This window comes from Crocuta crocuta, unplaced genomic scaffold (assembly GCF_008692635.1).
Source record: "Crocuta crocuta isolate KB4526 unplaced genomic scaffold, BGI_CrCroc_1.0 scaffold16, whole genome shotgun sequence".
Taxonomy (NCBI): Eukaryota; Metazoa; Chordata; class Mammalia; order Carnivora; family Hyaenidae; genus Crocuta; species Crocuta crocuta.
Window position 1 is genome coordinate 913,446 of NW_027531893.1, and position 18,496 is coordinate 931,941.

Consider the following 18,496-nt stretch of genomic DNA (forward strand, 5'->3'; position numbering starts at 1 on the left):
ACACTCCCGGCGAGCTGCAAAAATCTTTTTTCCAAGTGCGTTTGGCTTTTGTAGCATCCATCAGCGAGAGCTCTTTCACAATACGAAGAGAGGTCTGTTTGTTCCTCCACTTCCACTGCTGCAGTTTGGACAAAGTTTGAGAAACCCCAGGCACCTGCGGCTCTGACCGAAACCACAGAGGAGCACAGGGGAGCGCGTCACTTCTTCCCAGTTTTCCGTTTCCAGATTCCAGACCTTTTTGACCTGCAGTGTGGACGTCCGGCCTCCGCACCCCAGAAACAACAGCCATTCTGGGCAGGGGGCCCTGGGTCTGCACTGACGCTTCGGAAAGGTGTGCGACCGCAGCACAGGGGCGCGCGGCTCTGCTCTTCTGCAGGCCGCCGCCGCCGCCGGGCGCAAGNCTGTCACCGAGAGGGGAAAGAGCGCTCGCCTACTCGCTGGAGACGGCCCTGGACTCGCAACCCCGCCGGCGAAACCATGAGCTCCGGCCAGCAGCAGCAGCCGCCACCGCGGAGGGTCACCAACGTGGGGTCCTTGCTGCTCACCCCGCAGGAGAACGAGTCTCTCTTCACCTTCCTCGGCAAGAAATGTGTGGTCAGTGGCCGAGACCCGCGTCGCCACCCCTGACGTTACCTCTCGGGCCCGGGCTTGTGGGTCGGGAAGTGGGAGTGGGGAAGAAGGCGGGAGCGGCGCGGGGAGGGTCCGGCTCCCGGCCAGGCCTCCAGCCAGCCCGGCTCCCCGGGTGCCGGGCAGTGCCGGCCGGGGCCGCCGGACACCGCCTCCCGAAGCCGCCCGTGAGCTGGGAAGTGTCACCTCCGCAGGCCTGCCCCGGAACCCTGCCTGGCCGGGCCCAGGTCTGCGCCCTCGCTGCTGGTTCAAACTTTGCTGTCGGGCCACAGGGGGATCTTATTCTTGCACGAGCTCCTCGAGCTTAAAACCCGGGCCTCTGCACTGGCCCTCACTTCACCTCCTGTCGCTTGATCGGGGGGTGCCTCCTTTCACAATGGCAGAGGTTTCAGGAGTGAGTTGGTCGGGGAATGAAGCCCAAATATGAATGAAGCGGACCGGAATGTGGTTTTGAATCTCCCTTTAGGATCTCAGGAGGGAATGAAGTCTAGCGCTTCGGTTCAGAATGAGGGCAGGGAATGCTACTGCTCCCCACTGTAGAGAACCAGCGTTGATTTCGCCAGCAATCTCGACCAGGCCTGGTTCCTGCACTCCACCCCACTGATTTTTTTTTTTTTTTTTTTTTTTTTTTTGCATTTGTGGGAGGAGGTGCTGCTCTCCCCACAACCATGCGCAGGGGAACCGCAATCTCTAGTAGTTCTTGGCCTTTCGGGGCCTGAGAGTGATTCTTAGGTTGGTGCTGTGTGGCCTGTTCCAACCCCAGATGGCCGGTTGGGAGCAGGCAGTTCTGCTGTGGGAAGGGGAATGTGTGTTGTTGACGGAAGCATTCATTACATTGGCTGCTGGCACTTCTGGGGGTGGGGAGGTTCTGCTCTGTGGGGTAGGCCTTGTCAGGCTGCATCTTCCTGCGGTGGCTGGGTTGGGCCGTGGCTGAGTTTGTTGAAACGCTCTTGGGGTTCCTTTCTCCCCTCTTTGCGTGTTAGCACCTGCGCAGCGTGTGCCGCTGGAACCCAGGGAACGCCACTGAAATGTCAGCAGCGCAGTGTCACAACTGTTCTTAGGTTAAATCTGTCCAACTAGGCTGCACCTGCTTGTTTAAGAGGTTAGGATGAGACGGTTTCTGGAAAGTTACCTTATGAGTTAATTGTTAACTTTATAGGCATCAACCTTTTGTATCCTGCTGGAGTTTGAATTATTACATTCAATTCAGATGTCGGTGACATTTTACTGATGAGCAGAATGAAATAAGAGGACTGGCTTAAAATCAGTATTTTGAGAAACAACTTTAAAGATATCAAGCCACCCCTCTCCCCCCTTTAAACAAATGAGAAAACTGAGCCAGTGAACCCTAAGTCACACAGGCAATTTAGGAAGGTAACCAAAACTAGAAAACGGGGATTCTTGATGCCTAGTCTGTTGTACTTTGCACTACATCATGTTGTTTTATAATGGTTTTTTTCTTGCTTGTTACTGATTTGTTTCAAAAAGTGGTGCTAAAGGAATTATCACTTCTTTTTTCCCCCCACCCAAACCTGATAAAATTAGAATGTAATAAGATTCTTAAAGCAGCATTAATTTTTGTATATTTTCAATTTAGGAGAATCTCCAGGTCTTCAAATGTTACATTATTTGCAAATGAAAACTTTGCCGGTTTATTTACATTTGCTATGTAATCTGTGTCAGAAAGGAAGTAGTTGTATTGTTTTACATACCAGACACATTAACTTGAGGCAGGAAGGACATTACATTTAAACACGAATACACTGACTAATTGCTGTATGCTTACCTGTAATGTTTATGAGTTTCAAGAAAAGAAAGATCTGAACGAATACTGTGATTGAGAAAGATAACCTTCTTTCTGGTTAGCTTAAGTGGATTCCCAAATAAGCTGTCAGTATTCAGTGCTCAGTATCTTTATATTGTCTCTTATTAGTCACCTTTATCTTCTGAATTTCTGTCATCTAAAATCACACTCTTTAGTGGCCTGCTCTGGTGGTATGAAATTTTTGTGAAGATTAATATTTGAAGTCTCCAGGTCTTTGAGAATAAAGTAAGAATAATACATATGTTTTTGAACAATCCCTTTTTTCCTCTTTGCTGACTGTGTGGCTTTTTGTAGTTTAAAAAATAGTGAAATACATTGTCTTAAAAAAAGAAAAAACAAGGTCAGACCAAATTTGTTAGGGAAGACGTGTAGGTAGAGCTCTATCTAAGAATTCAAGAAATGAAACAGAAGTAGTTATAGTCCCAGTTCTGGAGGAGCTGCATTCCTTCTTTGACTCAACACATATACATTGAGTAACTAAATGCTGAGGTCAAAATCAGGGTCGATGCCTGCCCTTAAGGAGCTTACTATGTCTAAAAAGGGAAACAAATGTGTAAGCTGATGAATAAGTCAATACTTCAGAGTGATGTATAGGAGGCTGCATGTCTCAGTGGAAAAGATCTTGGCTTTGTAGTCAGCACACCAGAGTTCTAACTCATATGGTCACTTACGACAAGGTTCTTGTTTTGTTTTGTTTCTGTTTTTTCTTGTTTTNCTTATTTCTAAAATAGGGATTCTGGGGCCCCTGGGTGGCTCAGTTGGTTAAGCGTCCGACTTCGGTTCAGGTCATGATCTCACGGTTCGTGGGTTCGAGCCCCGCATTGGGCTCTGTGCTGACAGCTAGCTCAGAGCCTGGAGCTTGTTTCAGATTCAGAGCCTGTCTCTCTCTGACCCTCCTCTGCTCATGCTGTCTCTCTCGCTCTCTCTCAGAAATAAATAAAATATTAAAAAAAAAATAGGGATTCTGTCTTACGGAGTAGTTTGTGGATTAGAAGGACCATATGTAAATATATGGATGTTAACTATTTTTCATAAAAGTTTAGGAGATTAAAAGAGGATAGTGAGAGAGAAAATGGGTAAAAGCTTTTTAGAATGGGTGATACCTGAATATTATGATAAGTAGGTACCTCCCAGGTGGGTGAGAGGAATGAAACAGCTTGGAAAGTTGGAGGCCAGCGAATAGTTTGTTATGGAGCAAGGAGAGTTTCTTCTTGGGTTCTCAAACTTATGTATGCATTAGAAATATTGTGGAGATTACAAATATTGCTAGACTGAATCCGTAGATAATAGTAGGCCTGAGGTGGAACTTGGGCATTTATTTTTATAAGGTGAACAGGAGACTTGAACATATCAGTTTGAGAACCACTGCTGAAGGTTACTGATATGGTAATCCTGAAACACATTTGACTAAATGCTAGTATGTTTCCCTTCTATCTTGGATACATATTTTGTGAGTTAAGACTAAATTAAAACAGAGTTGGGTTTTTTGAGTTGAGTTTTTTTTGGTTGTTATTTTACTACAGACTTTCTCTACCCTATTAAGATAATAATGTGTATTTCATAGATGTAAGAGAGATACAGTTGAGGAAGTATTGCACTAGTTAGTGGGGGACCACAAGATCAGATATGACTTTTAGAAAGTTTGGGAGAAAGGTGAAAGCACTGTGGAAAGTGGATTGAAGGTAATAGTGGAGACAGAGGAGATCAGGTAGGTATTTACAATAGTCCACATAAGATATGATGAGGGCCTGAATTAAGGCACTGCTGGTGGGAATTCCAGGACAATTAAAAAGTCTCTAGCAGGATTTCATTCCTCTTAGATATAGCAGGTGAAGGAAGAGAATTTGGTTAAAGACAGGTGTAACCACCAGCAGAAAAAGTCTACAGAAACATACATACTGCACTAAATGGAAATATGTCTGTATATTAAACTCTAGATTGGTGATTGGTTTCATGGAAGAGGTGAATCTTAAGTAAATCTGTTTTGCCACAGTTTAAAAAATAGATTTTGTGAAAGTTGAGGTTTATTTAAGTTATATATAATATATCAATATATGTTATATACTTTTGTCTAAATAGTTCTGATGCAATTCATTAGCTGGTAGTATTAGAACAATTAAGAGTTAAAAACACGATGGGGTCTTGTTTTGTAATTAGCTCTGTTGTTCTTCATGTACTGTGATGTAGCTTATTTTCTCTAGAGTATATGTTATCTTGCCAAGTGGAGTTTAATATATATAGTGCTGAATAAGTAAGAAAGTAAGGATTGGGAAAAATAAAACCTCATACTACCTCTGCAACCATCTGTGTGGTCCGAAGGGATTGAGGTTGGTAATGTTGACTGCTGCTTTTCTCTGCCATGTTCAACTAGTTTATTTCAAGATTTAGTGGTGCTTAAGAAGCCATTTTTATTAACCATCTTTAACCTTCGTTTCTTTTGATTCCTCAGCACTTGTTTTAACCTACTTACATTCTTTCATTAGATTTTTTGTTTTCTCCTCCTATATTTAAGTATGGTAGATTAGACCTTATATTTACCTAGTCTTCTCTGATTTTTTTAATATCTAGCATACAGATCACTGAATACTTACTGATTAATTATAATTGCTAACTCCTGTGTTTCCTGAGCGCTCATTCAGCATTTCTCATTGTTCGATCATTGTTAAAATCTTCAATTCTGATGCAGGTTTTATCTGGACTTAAGTCTTCCTTTATAAGAACAAAGTGGTTTAAGTCAGCTCCTGAACTAATAAAGGGGGTAACAGTAGCTGTCTTACAGTTACTTTGTTTCTGTTCTAAATTCTTAAATAGGTTTACAGGGAGAGGTGCCTAGATAGATCTTGTTTTGATGAAGGCCTGAGTTAAGGCAGCATTGGTGAGAAGTTAGGGCTGAGAATGTATTTCACCTTTGAGTATGGAAAGAGAAAAATGTTAACATTTATGGAATTTGGAATATACAAAACTGAAAGGGCAACCTTGTGTAGAGGAAAAAGATGAGTATAAAAGTGTCATGTTGGGTAGACTGTAAGTATAGGAGGAGATTTAGAAGAATACAGCAGATCTGGGCTATAAAACCCCTATTTCTGGTTATTCTTAGCTTATAGGGAAATTTTTTAACCAGTATGAGCCTTAGTGTTTAGATTTGTAAACTGGGCTTGCTTAAGGATTTCAGAGGATAATGCTATAATGGATGTAAAGTGTTCTGGCTGTTTGGAGAAGCATGTGAAAAAGTGGCATAAAGAAGATTTTTAAGACAATTTTAGTTTAAGTGTTAGATTTAACAGTTATAGTGAACTAACTTGGTCATTTTAGAGACTTATTCAAAGTTGAGGTTTACAAGAGCAGATAGAGTTGAACTTCATTATAAATTAGTGTCTTTTAGGAGTTTATAGAATGTGGCATTAGTATAGAGGTCGCTTTCACTGTAAAGATTTGGAAACCAAACAAGTTTATACATTCTTGTCCACAGTAATATATATCATTAACTGTAAATGTAACTCTTAATTGGTGTACGGCTGAACAATCTAGTATTTTTAAGTGGTTAAGTATTGTTTAGTAATTAGGTGATGTTTGATATGCTTAACCCTATTCCTAAATATACTGTAACAGATATCCTGTTTTTGTTTATTGTATCTGTCAGTATTATAAAACTAGTGGAGAATTAATGACTATAATATTAATATAGGAGAGTGAGATTATTTAGATAATATTAATTTCACTTTGGAGTTAATGTGTTTAAGAGGAATTGTGACCCTCTTTTAAAGAGACCAATTAATTGAGTGTAATGCTAAAGAGGCAAATTTAGAAAAGCCCCCTTTAGAAAACAGAGTCAATTGAAAGATTTATAGTTTAATTACTGTGGCTTTCTGATAGTTTACTTGGTTTCTCAGTATCCTTGGCCCTGTGGTTCCTCTGCTATAGTGATTTTTTAAACTTACTTTTAACTTGAACTGAAGATTTACTATAGAAATCTGTCTTTGTAAAAGGGGTACTCATTAAATACCAGATAAATTGAAACAAAAGGAAAATATGAAAGACATCTAGGAATGCTTTAAAAAAATGATATGAGATCAAAATTATCCTAAGCCAAATGTACAGTAACCTTTGGACAATGAAATGTTTTTCAAGTTTCATTTTAAAGTTAAACCTTTATATTAGATTTGGAGAAGCTAAAACTGTATAGTATTTTTAAGTATTATAGTAGAGGTGAAATGTTTATTTATCATGTCTTTGGTTCCAAAATAAAATATTTTAAGTGAAATTCTCCCTCCACTATGGCGAATACTTTTGTTGCCTTAAAATATTAGAGGATACCTAAATACTTAAGAAATTTTCTTTATAGTAAAGGAGCTATTTGATTTGTATGCAGCACATAAAGCTAATCAGAAATCCAAATTTCCTCTGTTTTTATTAATGAAATATCATCACCATCAAGTATTGAGGATTTATTGAGAATGTAACATTTTACCAGTGTCTTAAAATACATGGAGGGAGTAGGAAGATTCAGTTCTTACAACTCAGTTTTTTACTAAATAGCTAGGGAAGACCAGAATCTTGCTTAAAAAGGTATGTTTCACAAGCCAGTATATAAAGAAAATTAAATAATAGAGAAGAAAGATCGATATATCAGTATGAGATTTGATGCATCATTGTGGGGCTTAAACATAAGGACCTTAAATGGTATACAATTTTTCAGGAGCAGGAAGCACCTGAATTCAAGTAGAGGGAAATGTGTGAGTTTAGAGTAGAAAATTTACTTGGAGTGTTAGGAAATATTGAATAGACTGGCATGGCTAGAAATGAGAATAGTATTTGCTTCAGAACATGATGTATAATAAGTTTGAAGGGTAAACTGAGGCCAGAGTTTGGAAGACTGTACTTCAAACTTAGAGGTTAATTAAGCTTTAGTCCTTAAGTAGTAAAGAGGCAAAAAAGATTTTTGATTAAAAGAGTACCAAGATAGGAAGGATCTAGAGATGGGGAAAACTGGAAATTACATTCATAATAGGAATAATTAAGTAACAGTTTAAAGTTCACTAAACATTTTCTTATTCATTCTCTCAGCTGACCCGACCTGGTTAAGGAACCTGCATTGTGGCAGCATCGGAACAAAAAAAAGGGTTATGAGGGATAGTCACAGGGTCTTTGTGCACATGGCAGACACCACCTGTTGCTCATAGCATTTTTTTCCTACTGTGTCCAGATGTGGTCTCCGAATACTCAGCACACCCGTACAGGTAGCCACTACCAGTCAGTCCAGGTTCACTTAGAGGAAATCTAGTTGCCACCCCAAGGTTATATAATGGAAATGTCGTGAAGGAAAAAATGGCAATATTTAGTTGTCTGTGTGAATTCCAACAGAACCTCCTGATGGCAGCTGGATAGTAGAAATTGTAGGAGTGAAGCTTTTGGAATCCTTTGCAGAGTGTTGATTATTGAGGCCTTGGGAGTGAATTCAATCTGTGAAGGTGTCAGTGCAGGTCAAGATTGCAGAGGGAAGTAGTTTAACCCATATTTGCCTTGGCCAGCATGTGAGAAGGATGATTTCGTTGAGGAGTTGGAGGCAGAGAAATATGTTTTCTTTATCATAAAATTGGTAATATATGTACTGTTTGGAAACTTATCATTTTCACATGTATTAATACATATTTCATATATTTCCATGTCCATTTATATCTGTTGCATACTTTTTTATTACTACATCCTCTATTTTATGAGTTTCTTGTATTAATCTCTGTTGATGGGTGTATTTTTCTGTGGCTGCTGTAACAAAGTATTGCAAACTGGATGGCCAAGAAAAGCAAATTTATTCTCGCTCACTTAGGAGGTTAGCAGTCTGAAATCAAGGTGTCAGCAGAGTTGCTTCCTCCTGGAGGCACTGAGAGACTTCATCCCATGCCTCCCTCTCAGCTTCTGGTATTGCTGGCAATCCTTGCCGTTCCTTGGCTTTAGATTCATGACTCTAATCTCTACATATCTAATCACATGGTGTTCTTTACCTGTCTGTGTCTTCTCTTAAAAGGATACCAGTCATTGGATTAATGTCAACCCTAATGACCTCATTTTAACTTGGGTACATTTGTAAAGATCCTCTTTTCAAGTAAGGTCATATTCATACATAACAGGTGTTAGAACATCAATGTGTATACGTATGTATATTTTTAATGTTTATTTTTGAGAGAGACAAAGAGGTCGGGAGGAAAAGACAAAGAGGGAGACACAGAATCTGAAGCAGGCTCCAGGCTCTGAGCTGTCAGCACAGAGCCCAACACGAGGCTCGAACTGTTGTGAGATCATGACCTGAGCTAAAGTGGGGTGCTTAACTGACTGAGCCACCCAGGCGCCCTTCAACATATCTTTAAGGTAGCCATAATTCAGCCCAGAACAATAGATATTTTTTCTCTCCAAGTTTTTCCCTTTAGAAACAGTGCTATAATGAACATTGAAACACATATTTTTATGTATCCTTTTGAAGTAATTCTATTGAATAAATTCTTAAGAAATGATGTTGGAGGGCATGAACATTAAGAATATTAATATATACTGCTGAATTGTTTTCTGAAGCAGTTTTTTCTAAACTCCATATATTCTCATAAACACTAGGATTTAAAACTCATTTTAATTTTGACAGATTTAATGGTCTAAGAAAAAATCTGGTTTGTAGTTTTTAGTGAAGTTTAACATCTTTTCGTGTCTGTTGTTTATAGATATTCTGTGAATTGTTTGCTCTTATTTTTAGATGATCTTTTATATCATTTTTTTTTCTTAGTGATGTGAAGAATTCTTTAGAGATGGTAATTGTATATTATAGTATTTTTTGGCAGTTTGTCATTTATCTTCTGACAAAGTATATTTGGTATTTCTGGTCATTGCATGGGTTTTAAAGTTTTTAAAAAAAAATTTTAAATTTATTTTTGAGAGAGAGAGAGAGACAGAGTGCCGATGGGGGAGGGGCAGAGAGAGGCACAGAATCCAAAGCAGGCCCCAGGCCCTGAACTGTCAGCACAGAGCCTGATGTGGGGCTTGAACTCATGAACTGTTAGCTGGTGACCCGAGCCAAAGTCAGACGCTCAGTTGACTGTGCCATCCAGGCACCCCAGGTTTCAAAGTTTTGTAAAGTTAAATATAATTTGTTATATCAAATTTTTATTTAATAATGTTATAGCTTAGAATTATAAAAATATTTACTCCCATTTTTTTAGTGCTTTTATGGTTATATTTTAAACATCTTATCTTTGATCTTTCTGGAAATGATTTGGAAAATAACTATAGTAGAAATCCAGCTTTATGGTTTTACAAATGGCTAGTTATCTCCACACTATTGAGCAATATTTTCCTCTCGCCTATTTGAAATGCTACCTTTATTATTTACTAAATTGCCAGATGTGCTTATTTATGTCTGTTTCTGTATTTATTTATTTGCCTGTATATAGATTTTAAATTAATGTAGCTTTATAAAGATGATACAGTTTGATTAGCATTAGTCCCTCATTACTCTCCTTTTCAGCATTTTCTGGCTATTTTTATGGGCCTGTGTCTCGTATTTTTTCAGGACCTTACCTCTCACCCCTATCCCTCACCAAAAATATTTGCTTTGATTTGGACTAGCACTGAATTTGTAGATTAATTTAGGAAGAATTGACCTATTGTGTACTCAGAAAGCAAGTCTTTTTTATTTACTATTTAAGTCTTAATTTCATTCTGTAGTTTTATAACTTTCTTATCAAGTGTGTTAGCCATTTAAAAAATGTGTTAGAGTACAGAAGTAACACTCACTTATTGTTTAACACACACACACACACACACACACACACAAAATGCACTACAAAGTGTCAAAAGTTAAAACACCACTTTACCCCTCTAGTCTTCCAATACAGTTAGGTTCCATATAAAGCTCTTAATGGTTTGCTGTGACTGTTTCCCTTTTTTCTTTACTCATATGTGTTTCAGTGCTATAAATATCCCTCAAAGCACTGCTTTTGCTGCATCCTACAAATTTTGGTAAGCTATATTTTCATTTTAGTTCCAAATATTTTTTAAATTTCTTGACTTTTTAAAAATGCTTACTTATTTTTTTTAGTGTTTTTTTTTTTTTTTTTTTTTAATTTCTGAGTGAGAGATAGACTGTGAGCAGAGGAGGGTCAGAGAGAGAGGGAGACACGGAATCCAAAGATAGGCTCCAGGCTCTGAGCAAGCTGTCAGCACAGAGTGTGATGTGGGGTTCGAACCCATGAACCTTGAGATCATGACCTGAGCTGAAGTCGGATGCTTAACCGACTGAGCCACCCAGGTGCCCGAATTATACTTCTTGAAATAATTTTTTTAGTGGTTTTCCTACATTGTGCAATATATATTTATAATCAATCAAACTATATATAATCAAACACCGTATTGCCTCATGGGTGGTAGAAGTACTTTATAACATAATACTCCCAGTTCTTCCATGTCATCCCTTATAATATTGCTGTCATTCACTTCACTGATCTGTAAGCCATAATCACGAATACATTATTGCTGTTACCTGTTAGAGCATTTATAAAGAAGAAGAAGAAAAGAATTTATTTAATCTTCATTTATTCCTTCTCTAACACTTTTTTCTTTCAAGTATATTCAAGTTTCTGACCTGGATCATTTGCTTCGCCCTAAGGAACTTTTAGCACTTCTTGTCTAGTAGGAACAAATTATCTCGCTTTCTGTTTGTCTTAAAAAAATACTTTTCCACTTTTGAGGATAATTTTGCTAAATACAAAATTGTAGGTTGGTGCATTTTTCTTTTAGCATTTTAAATATTTTACACCATTCTCTTGTTTATGTGGTTTTGAAGAGAAGTTTGATGTAATTCTTACCTCTGATAGAAGGAGAATATTCCTGCAATAGGAATTGTTAGGTTTATTTGAAGTCATCCTGAAAGAATCCTTAATTTTTCAAGCTTATGTTTGATGCAGCTAATGAGTATAGTCTTTATCTTATTTTTGAGGAGAATTTAGAGAAGTTTGAGAAGCATAAGTTATTATCGTTCTTTATTTGATTAAACATACTCTGAATGATCTTAATTTCATATTAAAAGACCTGAAAATAATGCTGATATAGAGCTAATCAGTTCATATTTATTGAATTTTACCATCAGGAATTCACTATTAGAAAATATGGAAATCAGGGAATTGGCTTTATGCATACACTCACCTATATCCTGGAAGGCTCTCTTAGTGCTACATTTTTATTTAATTCTTATATTGTTGTATATCTTTCTTCCTTGATCTCAGGCCAACCTGTTCATTTCTAAAAACAGAATTTTTCCATAGAATATGAGGAAACAGTTTGAATAACTCAAAATATTATGTAAAATTTAGTTGTGAGACTTTGGAAAAACACCTCTGATAGCAGTCAAGTGACTTATTTAAAAATTGACATTTCTTTCCCATTAAAAATAAAGTGCTTATTACAAAGACCTTCGCTGTCTCATAATGGAACCCAGTAACCATCAGCCACATGAGTCTGTTGAGCACCTGACGTGTTATTAGTTCAGATTAAGATGTGCGGTAAATGTGAGATGCACACTGGGTTTCTAAGACTTGGTACAAAAAAGAATGTAAAATATTTCATTAGGATTTTAATATTAAGGGGCTCCTGGGTGGCTCAATTGGTTAAGAGTCTGACTTGGCTCAGGTTCATGGTCATGATCTAGCGGTTCCTGGGTTTGGCCTTGCATAGTGCTCTCTGCTGTCAGCAAGCAGCCTGCCTCAGATCCTCTGTCTCCTTTCTCTCGCTTTCTCCCATGCCCTCCCATCTATGGGGTTTAATGTTTATTGTTTTTAACTAAACATTAAAAAAATTTAATATTGGGGTATGTAGCTGGCTCAGTCAGAAGAACATGTGACTGAATCTTGGTCTCAGGATCGTGAGTTCGAGCCCATGTTGGGTGTAGAGTTTGCTTAAATAAAGAAACTTAAAAAATAAAAGATTTTAATGCTGATTATATGCTGAAATGTCAATTCAAGAAATATATTCAGTTCAATAAAATTTATTAAAATTAATTTCATCTACATATTTTTAATTTACTTATTGGCTACTAGATAATTTGAAATTGCTTATGTGATTCACGTTACATTTCTAAGTGTAGACTTAAGCAGTTTTCAAGGTCATAATGATAAAAATGGAAATGATCTCTAAACCCCTTCATCTAGAAATAACTCATATGATGTTTTTGTGTACATCCTCCTAGGTTTTGGTTTTTACGAATTATTAAATGGTAAATGAACATGGTACTTAATCTCAGCAAACACCCCCTGACAAACACATATTAATTCTTTATTCAGTGTTTCATGTCAGTAAGTATACTGTTTTCAGTGGACACATTCTAGAAGATTGACCAATTCCCTAGACACAGTTATTTTTCTTTTCTTTCTTTTTATTTTAACCTTCCCCCTAACATTTGTGTGTATACATATATTCCATCTATCTTCACAGACTTGATCTGTTATTTTACTCTGATGATTTCCAAGAAATAGAATTGTTTAAAGGGATAAGTGTATTTAAAATTTTTTTTTTTAATGTTTATTTCTGAGAGAGGGCACGAATTGGGGGATGGGGCAGATAGAGGGAGACACAGAATCTGAAGCAGTCTCCAGGCTCTGAGCTTCAGCACAGAGCCTGACGTGGGGCTTGAACTCTCAAGCTGTGAGATCATGACCTGAGCCGAAGTCGGAAGCTTAACTGACTGAGCCACCCAGGTGCCCCGGGATAAGTGCATTTAAAATTTGATTTTATCTTGTTTGATTGCACTGACCAATAATTTGTGCCTCTTATTATGACAGTCTAGTGTATTCTTTGTAGTTCTTGAAAATGCCCAATTTCTAGGTAACCCCATCTATGGACCATTACTAAGTAACATTAAACAAATATAAGTAGCAATAATTTTTTAATTTAATTTCATAAAAAATATTCTGATTTCTTAAGTATGATTTTCCTGAATCTTCGGTATGATTTTTCTAAGTACTAGGGGTTTCTCAATTTTCAAATGAAAATTAATGAATTGGAAGATAAATATAACAAGATACTTTACAGTCAGAGTTTGTTTCCCCCTTGTAAAGTGGGATATGATGGGTTTGTTTGTTTGTTTTCAAGTAAAACAAGTAAGAAGGTTGCATTAATATTTGTTAGTAGCAACTTTCCCTTTATTTAATCTAGCCACCTTGCAAACAAGATTATGTCAAACGTAGAAGTAATTAGCTTGGTGGTTTGTTTTAAAAACTTCTCCACAGTAAGATACTTTTTTTCACTTTTAAAGCAGTTGAAGTAGATGTGCCTCAAGAGTCGGTAAAGCATCTGACTCTTGATTTCAGTTCAGGTCATGATCTTGTGGTTTGTGGGATTGAGTTCCGCGTTGGGCCCTGCACTCCTAGCCACAGCATGGAGCCTGCTTGGGATTCTCACTCCTTCTCTGCCCCTTCCTGTGCTTGCTCTCTCATGCATGCTCTCTCTCTCTCAAAATAAATAAACATAAAAAAATGAAGTACAGGGGCACCTGGGTGGCTCAGTCAGTTAAGATTCTGACTTTGGCTCAGGTCATGATCTCTCAGTGTGGGAGTTCAAGCCCTGCATCGGGCTCTGTGCTGACAGTGCAGAGCCTGCTTGGGATTCCTCCCTCCCTCCCTCTCTCTCTCTCTCTCTCTCTCTAAAAAAATATATATATAAATAAACATTAAAAATTTTAATAAATAAATTTTAGGTGGAAATTCAGAGGGCCTAGAATAGCCACAGTAATCTTGAAAAAGAAAAATTTCGGTCTACCATACCTCATTTTTAAGGTATATGATAAAAGCTATAACAATCAGGTTATCAGGAGATGAGTTAACTTGGGGTTCTTAACATGTCGTATAGATGTTTATGATTAATTGAAGTGCCAAGAAGAGAGCTGTTGTTATTCTTCTAAAAACACCGTGACAATAATTAGTATGATTCTAAGAAATACACTTTTCAATTTAGTTGAGTTAATGAATGAATACAAAATGCATATAAATACTGTGCTGGGATTAAGTGTACATACATAATTGGAGAATACAGGGCCCTTATCTACAGAGGATGAAGGATATATTGGCAAAGCACCCTACATAAGGACCTTTCACAAGTCATTCAATGATATGTGCTTCATTGAATGTGTAAATGAAACGTTATGGGATTAAGCAGAGGGAGAAGTGTTTGAGCACATAGGGGAAAAATAGTGTGGTATTTGAACTAGGAATATATATGGAGTTTGAAAAGTTTCAAACTAATATTCCAGCAGAGTAAACATGAGTTAAGATGAGAAGTATGGTATGTTTGGGCATTTGTAGGTTATTTGGCTTCCATCTGATATATACTGGGTTAATAGCAGGAGGTGAAGGTGAAGTTGTTAATTGCTGCAGGTTAAGAAGGAGCTTGAATCCTTGCCAAAAAGTTAGACTTTATTCTTACTAAAGAGAAACCTGTTACATCTTGAGCATGAATCTATATATTAAGAGATTATTGTCAAGAATTTATGGAGAATAAAATAGAGGCAGAATGTCCTCTTAGGCTATTAAAATACCTCAGGCCAAAGGAAGGTACTGTATAAATTCAGATACACATTTATATGATTATATATAATAGCATATACATATAGTGAATAAAGTGTCCTTTCTCATTGATTTTTCTTAAGAACTTGGAGGTATGAGAATGTACTTAATATGAATATTTACTTTAAGAAGCTAATTGTTAGTTAAGGTTCTTTGGTATTAATAACAGAAACTAGTTCTGGCTGGTTTAAGCAAAAGAATTTATTGGCTATCAGAGGACAGGGAATCCGGGACAGAATTGAACAATAAAACTTCAGAAACAGCAGGAGGCTGGGAAGTTCTGAGAACAACAGCAGGAGTTGGTGGAACTTCTCTCAACTCCAGTCATGTCCTGCCTCAGCCCATTAGTCCTGTGACTCAGTTTGGAATTCTAAATTTTAGGGGGAGAATTCTAATTGAGCTTCAGTACAGGTGCTTGTCCCTGGAGAAAGGCAGTGGGTCTCTAACATCAGAAGTATTAGGGATGGTGGGCGGGGACAGGACGTGCCTGCTTATGTTCTATTTATTATATATATAAAAGTTAGTGAAAATTCTATTAAGATATAGTACGTGATTATTTATTTGGTCTCTCACTGACCTAAAACTGCTTTAGATGCCATCGTAAAAAATTTAGTTACTGTTCAAAATGCTGATGCATAGGAGCACATGTACCCCAATATTCATAGCAGCACTCTCAACAATAGCTGNGTTTGTAAAAAAAAAAAAAAAGTTACTGTTCTGAGGTGCTTTTTTAGTTACAGTTCTGATCCCAGATTTGCAGACCGTAAAGGTGTGAGGGTGTCTTTCATGTTTTTGCAGGCTTGGTTTTTTTTTTTTTTTTCTTCTGGTTTTCCTTATTTTTTAAGTGACCAACTTGCTGAAAAGAGGAAATATTAGTTCTCTAACTACTAGTTTCTGTAAGCTAGGAGTAGAGCTTTGAAGTGATCTGATTGGAAGTATAGCAACTGATAATATGAGTATCATAATAACATTTAAAAAGTACATAACAGTGACAAGCAATTTTGTGAGTACTTTCTGTATTTCATTTAAATTTAATCATCCTATGCTAAGGAAGTTGTTCAGAGCACTTTACATGCATTAACTAATTTACTCTATAACACAAAATGAAGTTAGTAATAGTATCCCCATTTTGCAGATCAGGAGATGAATTGGGAAGATGAGTATATGATCACCTAAAATCGCTTAGCAAGTGAGTGGTGGAATCCATCCCAGGGTCTGTGCTCTGGTCCTCACAGTCTTCTTCTCTGGGACATCTGTGATTCTCTACCCTTACTTTGTCCCCAGTTAGAATTCAGTTTACTTCTCAGCCTTTCCAGAGCACTTTTTATTTCCATTTTGTTATGTTTCATTTGGTACATTTTCATTTTGTAGCGTAGTTATTTTTTTAAACATATCTCCCTAATTGGGTAATTAACTCACTGAAGACAGAGACTAGCCCTTAATTATTTTTCTATTTTCAGTGTATAGTCAATATCTGTTAAAGTGAATTTAATACCATATTCAGATTTAGTCTCCAGTTAGCCAATTTGGAATAAATATGATTTTATTCTTTTTATTATGAATATTCCTTTGTCTAATGATCCCAACTCTGTTCTACCCCTGACCTTGTAAATTCAATGTCTTACCCTAATGAAGTATTTATATAAAATCTCTTCCCTGAATTTTCCAGACCAGTACTGTTCAGTGGAACTTTCATGGTGGTGGACATAGTCTGCATTTATACCATTTAATAAGCAGTCACCCATGGCCCTTGAGCATTGGAAACGTGGCTCGCATGACAAAGGAACTGAATTTTCAGTGTTAAATAGCTCTATGTGGCTAGTGAGCTCCTTATTACACCGTGCAGTTCCAAAGAGCAGAAGAAAGAGGAGTCCAGTAGCATCTCTCCACCTCCTGTGTAGCCACCCAGATAAGGCACTCACCTTGGCTTAAAATTAATTCATTCCCAAATCATTTATGCATTAAAAAAATAGAACATTCAAGTTATTAAATATTTATATGGGATCCTGGTCACCCATTCCATTTAGAGAGAAAATTATTAGCTTTCTGTTTGTGGCTTTATAGCACTTAGTGTTACATTATAGAGTAGAATTCGATAGTGTAACATTATAGGGTAGAATTCGAGTATATAAAATCCTAACATTTAACTCTGCCCCCCAAGTTTATGGTTTATTAATAGTAAAAATCTTTTAAAAGAAAAAATAACATGATCTGTTTTTATTTTAATAAAGTCAGCTTCCTACTCCTTTGTGGTGGTTGCAGTTGAACATCTAGTTAGGCATGTTCATTCAGTTTCCGTAATGATCACTGGGGTTAGAAGTATTGGTTCATGCATTGTGAATCAGAAATGCCTTTTGAAACTAGCAACATTGAGCTTTCTGAGGAAGTATGTAACGTTTAGTTTATTAAATGATTTCACATATTGAATAGATCATTATTGATGTTTTACACTATAATTTTAAGTACAAAGTTATTAAGAAAGCATAAAATTTTTAATTGAAATATAGTATCATTTTAGGTATACGATGTCATGATTCAACATTTATATGTATTGTGAAAGGACCACCATAATAGATGTGGTTACCGTAAAGTGTGAATCTTAAAAACAACTTTAGAAAGGTCCTTGGGGCGCCTGGCCGGCTTGGTCAGTAGAACATGCATCTCTTGATCTCAGGGCTGTAAATCCAAGCCCCATGCAGAGCGTGGCGATCACTTAAAAATAAAATCTTTAAAAAGAAAGAAAGATTCTTGCCTCTCTCTCTCTCTCTCTCTTTTCTGATTCTTATATATCATGTATGAGTCTTAAATGCTGAATCTAAAGTCCTTGGGTTGTATGTTGAATTTAAGTTCAGTTTACTCTCCGATTAACCTCTTTGCGTGTCCTTCCCCCACCTTGATTGTACATATGAAAGTCAAACAAATTAAATGTGTGTGTGTGTATACCTATATAATATATGATATTAATGCATACAAAAGAAATGTGTGTATGCATTACATATATATTTATATAATATAATATGTACTCATATCCCTGTGACTATCTTTAAAAGCTTGGATAATTATGAATTGCTGCATATAGAATAGCAAATATGGAAGACAAAACTGAATTTTATTTAAACTTGCGTGTCTTGATTAATCATGTTTAAGAGTTCAGAAGACTCAAACGGAAAGTTTATGAAAGAAATCATAGACTTTGGCCTTCATTACAGACAGGCTATCTCTTTACAATGGCCAAAGTTTGCTTTTTTCTTACTTTATACCTTTAGATATTATAGTATGTTATGTTCAGCAACGTTCACTTTTAATTTTTAAGGGAAGGGTTTTTGGGGCGCCTGGGTGGCTCAGTCAGTTGAGCATACGACTTTGGCTCAGGTCATGATCTCAGTTTGTGAGTTCAAGCCCCATGTGGGACTTTCTGAACGCTTTCAGCACAAGAGCCCACTTTCGGATC

General features: G+C 37.1%; 1 protein-coding gene across 1 annotated transcript in view; it reads left to right on the forward strand.

Moving 5' to 3' along the window:
• The first annotated feature begins 407 nt into the window (after positions 1 to 407).
• The window catches only part of WASL (WASP like actin nucleation promoting factor), a 61,235-nt gene continuing 43,146 nt past the window's right edge, over positions 408 to 18,496 (forward strand). The window contains exon 1 of the mRNA XM_077773181.1: positions 408 to 594. Coding sequence (XP_077629307.1) covers positions 478 to 594 — 117 coding nt within the window. The 5' untranslated portion in view covers positions 408 to 477. The remainder of the gene's footprint in view (positions 595 to 18,496) is intronic.